This window comes from Poeciliopsis prolifica, unplaced genomic scaffold (assembly GCF_027474105.1).
Source record: "Poeciliopsis prolifica strain line A6 unplaced genomic scaffold, Auburn_PproV2 SCAFFOLD002, whole genome shotgun sequence".
NCBI classification, from domain to species: Eukaryota; Metazoa; Chordata; class Actinopteri; order Cyprinodontiformes; family Poeciliidae; genus Poeciliopsis; species Poeciliopsis prolifica.
Window position 1 is genome coordinate 17,680,300 of NW_026562377.1, and position 12,169 is coordinate 17,692,468.

At 38.2% G+C, this 12,169-nt stretch overlaps 1 protein-coding gene across 4 annotated transcripts in view; it reads right to left on the reverse strand.

Annotated features, from left to right (window-relative positions):
• Window positions 1-1,078: 1,078 nt before the first annotated feature.
• colgalt2b (collagen beta(1-O)galactosyltransferase 2b) overlaps window positions 1,079-12,169 on the reverse strand; it is a 34,858-nt gene continuing 23,767 nt past the window's right edge. For 3 of the 4 annotated variants that reach the window (XM_055056160.1, XM_055056146.1, XM_055056151.1), the window contains exons 9-12: window positions 11,821-11,953; window positions 10,922-11,049; window positions 10,620-10,826; window positions 5,209-8,313 (exon numbers count right to left, since the gene is read on the reverse strand). In XM_055056160.1, the coding sequence (XP_054912135.1) occupies window positions 8,040-8,313; window positions 10,620-10,826; window positions 10,922-11,049; window positions 11,821-11,953 (742 nt within the window). In that variant the 3' untranslated portion in view covers window positions 5,209-8,039. Of the gene's footprint in view, window positions 2,046-5,208; window positions 8,314-10,619; window positions 10,827-10,921; window positions 11,050-11,820; window positions 11,954-12,169 lie in introns of those variants that run through there. The other variant, XM_055056156.1, reaches the window with a different exon arrangement.

The following is a 12,169-nucleotide window of genomic DNA, read 5'->3' on the forward strand; positions in this document are numbered from 1 at the left end:
TACCCACTTTCCTGTCAATTAACTATCACTGAAAGGCCACTAGAGCCAATAAAACCTATAAAAAAATTAGCTGATTTTATCTGACAATTGACTAAAAGAAGGAGGCTGTACATTAAATGCTAATGTGTTTAGGTGTGACGCTTCTTCACAAAGTTATTAATTATTTAGAGTCTGATTAGCAGTACAGTTTTGTGGCAGCACAAAGGTCAGAAATGTGTAACAGTTACAAGCTCCATATGTAGACCTTATGGGGACTAAAGCCCGACGTCTTCTTTGCTTTTTTTCATTCTCTTCCATTCATTGATCTGAGCTGAAAACGTGCGTTCCTGCAATAAATAACTCGTTTGGCTTTACTGCTCTTTCACTGGCTGTTTATTCGCCGCAAAAACAGGATGCAAGGTTTGACTTTACACTAACGCTTTCAACAGTAGGAAGCAACTTTCCTCATACCTTGTTCAACATTAACTGGTGAGTCTTCTGAGTGTTTAAGTGTTTGTGTGTGGGAGAGACTCGGAGCTGTGCCTGGTCCCAGATAATCCTCTTTTCTGTGTTTTACACTTGGCTGGTTCTTATTACAGCACCGAAGTTGATTCCCCTCACACAAAAGAGACGCTGCCTCCAAAACAACCTCCATAAGCTCCAGTTTGCTCCGTTCAAGCAAGTCTTGCCTGGTCCCACTCTTTCTGTTAAAGAGTTTCCCTGCATTCATTTGCCATGCTATTACAAAAAGGGGCTTGGTTAGACTAAGGCTGTTGTCCTAAATACTTTAAATTATACAAACTGAGAATGGTTTCACCTCATTTCATTTCAGATTTCTTGTGCCCAGCACTTGTCACAAGTTTGACTCAAGAACTTAGTAAATGAAACTAGTAGCAAACCTGTAAAAATGTGTAATTGCGTATTAGTTAAATGTGTGCTACTATTTATCTTCAATAATAAAATGTTTATGTTCCTCCTGCATAGAGTCATAACAATGATAATTAAGACATTTAGAAATTTAGTTGCATAGTTTATCAATGCACATTAGGATATGCATCATGATGAGTCTGGTTTGTCAGATTTAAAAATATGTCTTGAAAAAGTTAACATTCAATTTATTTCTATAACACATTAACAAAAACAACAGCAGCTGACCAAAGTGCTGTACACCCAAAGTAATAAAATAACATAAAAAAACATAAAATGACAAGACAGGAGACATAAAATAATAAAAACCTGCTTAAAAAAAACATTTTTAAATATTTTTGTTTTACTGTGCTGCAATCATCATCATAAAAAAAATAAAGTCTTTAAAAAATCTGTTTGCAATGATTCAGGGTAATTTATTCACTTAGTCAATTAAGTTATTGTAATAGATTAACTTTTTGATAGTTTTCTGATCTGTTGAATTACTGTGTTTCTTTTTTTTCCCCAAGTTGTACGTCTAACAAAAAAATGCAAATGTAATAAATCAAATCATCAGGGCATTTGTTTCTATTCTTGTCACTGTACTTGTGATCACATTTTACTTTAAACAATCGTTTTATTGCTGTTAAGATGAACTGCTGACACATCCGCTGCCCTGGCACCAGGTCGCCTCACTGGGTCTTGAACGGGGTCCAGCTGTGACTCAACATTTGAGTGACTCAGTCCGGCAAAACTCCCCTGTGTGCATGTTACTCATAAATTTAATGAGACCGAAGCTAAGCCATGTTTTTATTTAGCCGTGATTCGTGGTTTGAAATTGAAAATGAAAAAACAAACAAACCAAAAAAATAAATAAACACATGCAGCATCAAAATGCCTCTCTGATCAAACCGGATAAATCAGGCTCGGCTGAAGTAAGCGGAGGAAGTGAGTGAGTCTTTTTGCCATGAATCTGTGTGAGAGCTGGAAGTGAAAGAACATGACGAGCAGGAAGGATGAGTGGACATGCTGTCCTGTCAACATGCTGTCCTGTCAACTTGCTGCCTGACTTCCAGTGAAGCTCCCACTGACTTTTCTTCACAAGCAGCTTCCTCAGCGTTGCAGAATTTTGTCTCTTTCCCCCATTTTCTCTCTAAAACCTAAAAAATAAAGAAAACAATGACGATTATTTTACAATAATATAACACTTTCAAATACATTTTATTGGTGTTTTACGTAAGAACCAAACACAAAGTTGGATGTAATTGTTTTTATATCGTTTTTGTTTTCTGTTGTTTTTTTTTACAAATAAAAAGTATTCAGACGTTTTGGTACTGAATCCAATTCAGAGTAAAAAGCGGTCTTCAGTGTTAGTAAAGAGAAACTGTGTGTAATTTAATCTCTATTGGGTTTTTTTGTTTGTTTTTTTAAGGTCTGAGAGGTAAATTGGAGAATATTAGAGACTAAACAGCATCACAAAGACTGAAGAGCTGAGGGATAAAGTTGTGGAAACATTTAAAGGTGGATCAGAATTTTAAACCACACTGAAAGTGGGCTGACCGGAGCTCTAAAGATGAAAAAAGTTTTAGTGGCATTGCTGTTGTCCACTAAAACGTAAAGGAAGAGCAGAAGATAATTAATCGGGGATGCCGGTGGTTGCTTTAGAGAAGAAAGATTGTTGTTGATTTCTTTGGGCAAATCCAGGCTTAAATCCAGTTGAATGGATCTGAAAACTGAAGGAAAAATAAATACATACAGATAGCACCCTTTTTTAAAATTTTGTTTGTAAAAAATGTTTGAAATCTTTCATCCAATTAATTATTACAACAGAAGCTGATTGAAAAGAGAAAAAAACTGATGAAACTATTAAAGGAGACTAGAAAATTAAAATCTAAGATTTTTCTTCACATTTCATCAGGCAGTTCTTGGAAGCAGCATTTTGGAAATCAAATTGTAAGCTCAGTATGTTAAAGTTCAGTAAAATGGGAGAAGTATGTGTTTAATCACTTTACACCACTGAAAGCACATGACAGTAGGTGAGACAAAGTGGCAATACATAACTGTGTTATGTCCAAGGTTATAAAAAGAAAACACTTTACGTAATGAGACGTGCTTCCCAAGCAGTATCATCAACTCATTAATGCTCTCTGGTGGCCAACGCCAGGGTGACATGTTTATTTCTCTGCAGCATTTAGAACATTTTCAAGATTCACTTAAAACTGCTGAGATCTAACTATTGCTGCAGCACTGTAATCTTCCCCTGCCTTATTGTGCTAAAGCGCACACACTCATTCGCTCAGTTGATGTCTGAGAAGATCCTGTTGACGCTGACGAGTTACTCATTATCAGCAGAAGGAAGAGGACACAGATAGAGAGAACAAACACTTTCTCTTGACCGCTGGTCGAGAGAGAAGTGAAAACGAGGGGAAAGGTGGGAGCGGGGGGGACATGTTTCTTCCATAATTTCCTTCTCCTTTTGTTGCCGAAATTCTTTTTCAAACTTATGCATATCTGCATCGTTAGGTCATCCCAGGTCATGTTTGAGGGCATTCTTGAAGAGAGGTCTCAAAGGCCTTGAAAGAAATTTTAATCTCTTTTTGCAGTAACATTGAAAAACATGGAAAAACCCGAGTCTTAATTTATTCAGTGGGTAAAAACATTTCCTGTTTTTAACAATTGTTGGTATGCCTGACAATTCTTGAAACATTATAGAAGAATTTTCTCACTTTGCTTTTTGAGCTGATCAGAATATTTGGGGATGGAAAGTGATTAATTCACAGCTTTCTTTTTGTCTGGATGACGATGTCGTTTGTAGTGTTGTTGCCCTGCAGCAAGAAGGTTCTGGGTGTGAATTCTGGCCTTTCTGTAAGGTATTTGCATGTTTTCTCTGCGCATCGCTTGCCTCTCTCCGGGTACACCTACAGTTCAAAAACGTGACTGCGTGGAAGATTATTCTCTCTACGTGTTCCTCATGAGTTGGTGGTTGTGAACAAACACAAATGAAAAGCAAAATCCTAACAGCCAAAGAATGTAACATTTATGAAGCGTCTGTCCAGAAACAAAAGTAGCAACTTTGCCTACCTTGACACATTTACTTAACACCTAAAGAGGGAAAACATCAGTTTTTTTTTAAAACTCTGAAGTTAAATGTGCAATTTGAAGTCATTATTAAGTTCAGCAGCTTGAAGAGCAATGGTGAAGTTGGTGGTTGCATTTTTTTTTCTAAATCACATCATTACTGACTAAATGTCAATCTTTAAGCTTCCTGCCTGTCCAGAGGTCAAGACATCTAAAACTGGGACTCGCCCTTGACAAATATCAAGTTAACATGCACTCTAACGTACGGTTTACATGCATCCTTATGGTAAGGTATCTACACCAGCCAAACAAAACAAAGCAAACAAAAAGAACAAATAAACAATTTTACAAAATGTAAAAAATAAATGAAATCAATAAAGCACAGTGAAACAAACATAGTTTTGTTTAGATGTTAGATAAATGACTTTAAAACAGTGAACTAGTCAGTATCGCTCCACCACAACTTTTTATGCTAGTAAAACATGTTGATCTTCAAACATCACTTCAGTGAACTTTGGACTAACAAGCTCAAGATCATTTTGTTACTTCAGTCTCTGTGTTAAAAATATGAATTTAGAAAAACAACCATCAAGACACTCAGTTTGTGACACACATTAATGTGGTTAGACAGCTGATTCTGTGATGAAATTATCACATTAAATTAAACCAAATTAAACTAACCTACCTTTTGTAAATGATTGCAATATATAACATCCTCCAATACACACTACTTTCTTATGCATATAAGAAACACAAAAAGGACAAAAAGTACTGGGACAAAAGAAAGGTACAATAACAATATTTACACTAGGAAATATTTTATTTAAAAAACATAATTAAAGGCACACTCTTGAGTCCATAATTGCATTACTCCACAATTTAAGTCTGATCACAGAAAATAAAATGTCTCCTAACGTAATTTTGCTCCCGATGCATTTATCACTGATAATGGAGAAATTTAGTCCAAAGCTGGTTTCTGAACGCATCGCAGGAGTTCAGGTTTGTGACACTCGTCTGCTGCCAACGCCGACGATCACTGACGGCTTGAGATGCACGATAGTAACATTTAATCTTTAACTACAGTGAACCTTTGCAAACCTCCATCAGTAATATAAACTTTACTGCTGCCCGCTGGAACATAAAAACTTTAACTAATTATAAATCTAATGCCAGGTTCTTCTTCCCCTGGAAAGCACCAGATGCCATTAACCAGGTTTGAAACAAGAACTGGTAGAGATATATGAATATGAATAAATCATACATTTATTTAATTTAAGGGTTAGTGTTTGTATTACCAGCTATTATATTAAATACACAAACTATGGCTCAAATGACTTTTTTTTTGTCAAATTAAACAGAGTTTTTACTGGTGAAGTACAAAACATAAGTTGATCATCAACAATACATTAGATACAGATGTAAAACTCAGGTATGCTGAATATTTACAGTCTTATTACTCCTATATATTCTGGAAACTCTGGTCATCTTTCCTATTTATGACCATATGGCCTTAGAGTTATTGATGCTGTTAAAAATCTACAAGTTGAGTATCCCTTGTACTGCTTCATTTAATGTTTAACTGAAGTAGCAGAGGAAAATTCATCTTTGGCCAGCAGATGGCAGCATAGCACAAAAAAGTTAACTTAAATCCAGCGTTGAAAGGAAGAAACTTACAAGTAGTTCTTAACAGCAACAAAAATTAACTTTATGACAACATAGCAGGACAAATAGAAGGATAGTTAATAGATTTTCACTCAGCATTTTCAAAACAGATTATTTGTCTAAACATAACCAAATGTTTTTTGTTTTTTTTAACCTCTTGTACCAAAGCAATCAATAAATCAAATTAGGCATTCACTTTTCTCCCTTGTTCTGTACAAAGTATACAGAATATTACAAAAATATTCACACCCTAACCCTTTTTTTTTTGCATTTTAAAATAATAGAGCTCTTTTTTTTTTTCAAAGCTTGAAAACAGAAAGAATCTTAAAATTGACATTTTAACCTAAATATTAATCTGAAATTTTTAACCTCAGCCTCCCTGAGTCACTGACAAAAACAATTTGAACATGTTTATTGTGTAAATGGCTTCACTATCCAGCTGGAAAAGAAAGAAAGAAATCCCCACAGCATAACGCTGCCACAACTATGCTCCACAGTGGGGCCAGTATGTTCAGGGTGGTGAGTGGCGTTAGTTTTTGACACAGATTGTGTTTTAAGTGTAATTAGATCCGGCTGTCACACATAGCTGGTGGCAAACCGACTCACTGAAACGTCTGCACAACTTTTTTGCTTCCAAAACTCTGATGTGTTCCTTGATCTTCAGCTGGGTGTTCAACAATGTTCTCTATAAAATGTCGTTTTATAGAGAACATTTTAGACCAGCGCAGTTGTACCCACGCTGACATGTTCACAATTCTGCACATTTGCTAATTAAGTGACTTGTGAAAGCAACCAGTTAAACCGTATCCATGTTTGGATGTCGGAGTAACTCGAATGCTTCTCAGATTTTTATTTGTGACCAATTAAAAATAAAAGTCACGAATCTTGTTTCTTGGTATAAAATCCCAATAAGTCTTTGGTGTAGCAGTACAGAATGAGCAAAACGCCAAACGAGTGTGAGAACTCTTGCAGGAAGCTGCAAATGTAGCCCATAATCCCCTCAGTTGTGGGTCTGTGCTCTCCTTCCATCTCACACCATCTCCAGTCGAATCCCACAGCGGACAGGAAGCATAAAGCCGTGACATATTTCACAGAACTGGTCTAACACCAGGAGGCAGCACACCACAAAGACAGATTGTTCCTTACACGATCCATGCTCAAACCCTTAAATTAACAGGGAGGCCCTAAGCTTTTATTGTGTTTTACCCCCATCTGTGTAATCCCATTATCTTCATTATAGGAGATTCCCAGGAGGTCATGGGAACATTTAGACGAAAGTTATGGTTGTTCTAAACTCTTTAAACAATAATATACACAGAGTTAATGACTATGTTAGCCCAGCAGAGAAGAAAAAGTGATTTGTCTCAAGAGTTTTAATCTGGCTGACGGAGGATTTTTTTTCTTTTTCTTTTTTACCGTCTTCAATCACTCCACCATGTCTGCACAACAACAACAACACGAAAGGGTGCAAAAAGACAGATAACATCTGCCTGTTTAGTCTGCAGAGGCAGATAAAGAAGTGAAGAAGTTTTATTGCTCCCAACTCTGCAGCGCAACCCAACAAAGAAGAGCCTGTGTTCAGGAGAAGAATCCAAAATCTCGTATGTTTTAAGATCGACAGAATTGATTAAAACTTTGTTTGTTTCTAGGGTAACAAAACAATGTCCTGAAATATTAACAAGCAGGGCCAGCCTGCTATGAAAGATCCTCTTCCTCCTGCAACAAAAACTTTAGACCATGAAAAGCATCTGTTGCTGCCCTGCTGCTTGGCAAGAAACCGCTGCATACTTTTATTTTATTTAATTTTTTTTCTGTTTGCATGACATCATCTGAAAAATTACTCTGGGGTACAAAACGTCAGCCTCCATCCTCCTACACATGCTCAGTATGTAAGAATTACAAATAGGAACCAGCGAGCAAAACTAAGTATAAATACAGTAGAGATGTTGATGCACAGCTTTGTGAGAAAAAAATAAAAAAGAAATGTTTTCGGCCAGCTGTAGGTTTCTTTTATACCGCCGCAGTCTCTTAGACGCACATTTGTTCTGCTTAAATAAAAATAATCCTTTTTGAAACACAAAAATGAATTCACAAAAGATTTCGTTGCTTTCTTTTCACATCATGTAAATGTTGCTAGCCGACTCGCGTGTGTAAAGTCTTTCAGGCCAGAACTGGATCCACACGCACCGAGGAGACACATGGAGAATAAATAAAGTTCTTTGTAAAAGTCGTGTTTGGCCCTCGTCCCAGAATCTGAGAGCCTTGTCCCTTCCCCAGGTGGCAGAAACGAGGCTCGTCTGATTTCTGCTGCAATCCACCTGTTTTTAATTGAACGCCTGTACAGTATGTCAGCACCAGTTTCCCTTTGGAGTGCGTGTATGCGGGGCGTTCACCGAGTCTCTCGCCCGAATTCATCAGAGTTCGTCGCGCGATGCTCGGGCAGCAGGAGGCGGCGAGTCTCCGGTGACGCTGTTCTGCGCCACGGGTCGGATGCGGCCCTGCTGGGCCGTCTTGCGGGCGTGCTGCCGGTCCCAGTCTGTGGCGACATCCTCGTCGTCCCAGATGGTGGAGGTCTCAGTGTCGCTGATGTAGCCCGGCTCGCCGGTGTAGTGGGTGGGATAGAGCAGCAGCGGCTCCACGGAGAAGGCCTTCAGGTCCCGTGGCTCGAAATGGGACATGTACTGAACACTGAGGAGGACACGAGATATTGACAGAACCAATGATATTACGATATTAATTTATTATTAATGTGATAAAAAGAGAAAAATACATAGTGTCTCAGTGTTTTTTTTATTTTCCCCAAAACTCGTTCAAGAGTGAGCAGGGATTTTCCTTACTTCAGATTTTTTTGGAGTTTTATTGGGGTTCTCCATTTGCAATATTATTCGTTCCCTCTTAAACTTTGTGTCAGTTTCTTGCATTACAAACATAAACTTCAGTGCATTTTTAGAATATTACAGATTGCAACAAATCCGTAATATTTTTTATCATCGCTGTTTCAGGACAATCAGCCACAAGCCCAAAAAGGTCACTTCCTCTGTCTTGAAAAACTCTTGACTCATCAGGGCCGAAACATTCAGTTCATCCAGAATTTCACTTCCGTTCTTGTCAGAGGAATGGGGCCAGGAGTCACTCCATTTATTGTTTTGCAGATTATACACAAACAACAAAGACATATATGACATATATGTTCTTAGCAAACCAACATAGTGTAAAAAAACAAATCAGTAGAAAACATTTAAAATAGACCAATTTAACAATATCGACAAACTTTATGATTACCAGATGTTGGATTAAAAAAAAAATATATATATATATATATATATATATATATATATATGTAAGAATTTTTGATTAGCAGGTCTACAATAAATGTTTTATATTGTTTCTTGTTGCAGCTGAAGCGAAAGGAGAGCACTGAGAAGTGACACGTCACTACACCAACCCTGATCTCTGAGTAGCTCAGCTTTAATAACACACTCACAGTCACACACATCCTCCACGCAATCAAGCTTTTTGCACCAAAAGGCTTTTGATTCCCGTCACCTCTGAGTCTTTGCATTTATGAATAAAAAGTGAGCTTCGTGAAAATAGTAACAATTAATAAATGACTAAACCGAAACGTATTTGTGACACATTCTCCTCATACTTTTTCGATCTTAGTGTCAAATTTTCTATACCTTCGGAAAATAAATAAACACTTTTTATTTAGTCATTTAGAAGTAATTTATAAGCACACACCAAAAGACACACACTGAAACATGCACACGCGCACATGCGTGGTTCATCTCAAACCAGCCCCCACGCTCAGAGCTCTATCAATGGGAATCTTGTCCCTCTGCACCAGCCGGCAGGAAGAGCCACGCTGCTGCTCGACATTCCTCAAAGAGAGGGGGAGGAAAAGTGGGTGACACGGCGATGGCGAAGTTGTGCTTTCGACCAGAACGGAGAAGAACCCAGATTTAAAGATCTAGAGCAACATGGAGGACATGTGGAGAAAGACAGAAGAGAGAGTTGGAGATGACTATGGAGGAAGGTGGTAGAGGAAGAGGAACGCAGGGCACCGGTGGAAAACCCTAATTCGAAGAGAGAAGAAAATGTTGGCATTGTTTGTCCTGCTTGAGGCACCGTTAGGCACGGAGAGCCCTCAGAACAATCTGGGCCCTGTGTGTGTGAGGAGAGGAGAGCAGGAAAGCTGTGCTGGACAGAAAGGGAAAACTGGAGAAGCACAGATGTATAAAGAATCACTCGCAGGAGCCGAACATGAAGGAGGCTGTGGTTTACCACAAACTAAAACGCTACACGTCGTCCACAGTGTAACACAGTCGCACACGGGCCAGGAACTCGGTTGTGTGTGTGTGTTTTTTCTATGTATAGATAATTACAGTAATGATGTTCAATTAGTAGTTCTGCAATACTTTATTGCTTTTTGTAGCAACAAAGGGTCTGTTTCTGATTTTGCTTCTTTTAGAGGCAGTATGATTGATGCATGTTCCTGAAGTTTAAAGTTTTTTTTTTTTAATTATTATTATTATTTTACACAATAACCACCTGATGGATTTCATGTGCCAATAGATTATATCATCGGAAGTCAAATTGGAAATCAAAGAAGAAAGTGCTAATTTGAATTTAGAACAAGCACATGCTAACCGCATGCATGACAGAGAATTTTCTTCACACTCATATGACGCAGCCTTTAAATTGAGGAGAATCGATCTTCCACTACAGGAGGGAAACCGAGCCGCTGCACTTAAATTATGGTTCGAAGTTAGAGTCGTATTAAGGACATGGCCCTCTGCTGCATCCTCATGGAAAACCGAGAACAGCCGTACCAAAGGCTTGCAGCCCGGTGCAGCAAATATATACATTTCCAGTTTTTTTTTTTTTTTTTTTAATTTGTAGGTGCGGTATATACTCTGGAAAATACGGTATGCTTCTGCAAGGTGCTGTTTATGCTTTAATCTTAGACCAGAGAAGACAACGTAAACACTGACTTGGGGTGTTTGTTGAACATGATGGGAAGAAATTCGTCGACAGGGAGCATCTTGGTGAAAGGTTGTACCCCCAACAACTTTCGGGCCCCTTGTTGTGAAAGAGCGTAGGCCAGGGTCCAGTAGGAATAGTCGGCTTCCACCAGGTTGTCCACACCTTCCACTGAAAGCTCCGGCTGCTGCACCTGCATTCGCTTTCTTCCCACGTAGCTGAAGGTAGAATAAGGAGGCCAGAGTATGTTTTAGCTTTTAGAAAGACTGATCCACACTGAGGTGCTTATTTGTGCAGCCGGAGAAGATCTTACATGAGGTCCCAGTCCAGCTGGGTTCTGTCTATGTCCTCCATGATGGCCTGAAGCCTTCGTTTAAACCTGGGTTCAAACCTCACATCGTCCTCCAGAACCAGAACCTTCTGCAGGCCACGATCAACCACCTAAAGATCAGAGAACATAAACAAGGTAATGAAAAATCATTTTTACTCAGTTTTCTTCTTCTACTTGGTGTTTAAAGGGGCAATGTCAGTTTTCCCAAATTACCGTTTGCCAGCACTGTCTGACATTTTGTACAATGTTTTAAACATAAAATGCATGTAAAAAAAAAAAAAAACTTCTAAAAATTCTGTTAGCACTTAATTTTGCACAATTCTTTCTTAGGGTAACAGCGTAAATAGATAGAATATGTTATAAGAAATTGATTGATTGATTTTTTTTCTCAATTGTCACCAGTCCACCAACATGCTGGACACTTTTAGAAATTATTTTAACATTCATCAGCACAAAATGTTATGTAATTATAATTTTTTTTCACGTCTTCTTTCCTTATATGTGTATTGCATTTTAAGCAGAAGCAATCGTAACTTCAGTAATATGCTTATCAATTGGTGCAAAGAAGCTTTGTCTTTCACTCTGAAGTTAACCTGCATCTCCAGACATCTACTTGCCTCACAGATTGAAAGAAATTACCTTTCTTTAGCACAAACCCTCACCATTTCACCACAATTCCTTACAGGTTATGTGAAGAGTTTGAATTTTTATAAAACACTGCCAATAATTAAATAATTTATGAGAATTTCAGCACAGTTGCACATCATATGTATCGTCTAAAGGGGCCCAAATGTTTGTCCAAGCAAAGTGTTTAAAGAAATCCAGACCTGGTTCACTCTGGACCTTTCCTTTAGACAAAAGCCATATCTTCCTGCCCTCACCTGTTTCCATATAGAGTGGTGACTCAGGAAGCAGCCAATCTCCCCTCTGGTGAGGACGCGACCAGAATATGGATCCTTATAGCCTGGCAACATCTCAATTCCCAGTGCCTGCAGCTGGGATGTATTTAGAGCTCTGAGAGAAAGGCAAGAAAAATAACATGGATGATAAGAATACAAAAAAATCCAAATTATTGAAAATGACTTAATTGATCATCCTGAAATCACTGCAAACAGTTTGCAACCCAGATTGTCAAAGAAAAAAAGGGAGGCAGGGGGATTAGGAGATTTCTAAGAAAGGATTAAAGTCTGCAAAGAAGAGGGGAGAAAACTTAAACAGGAAGCAATGAAT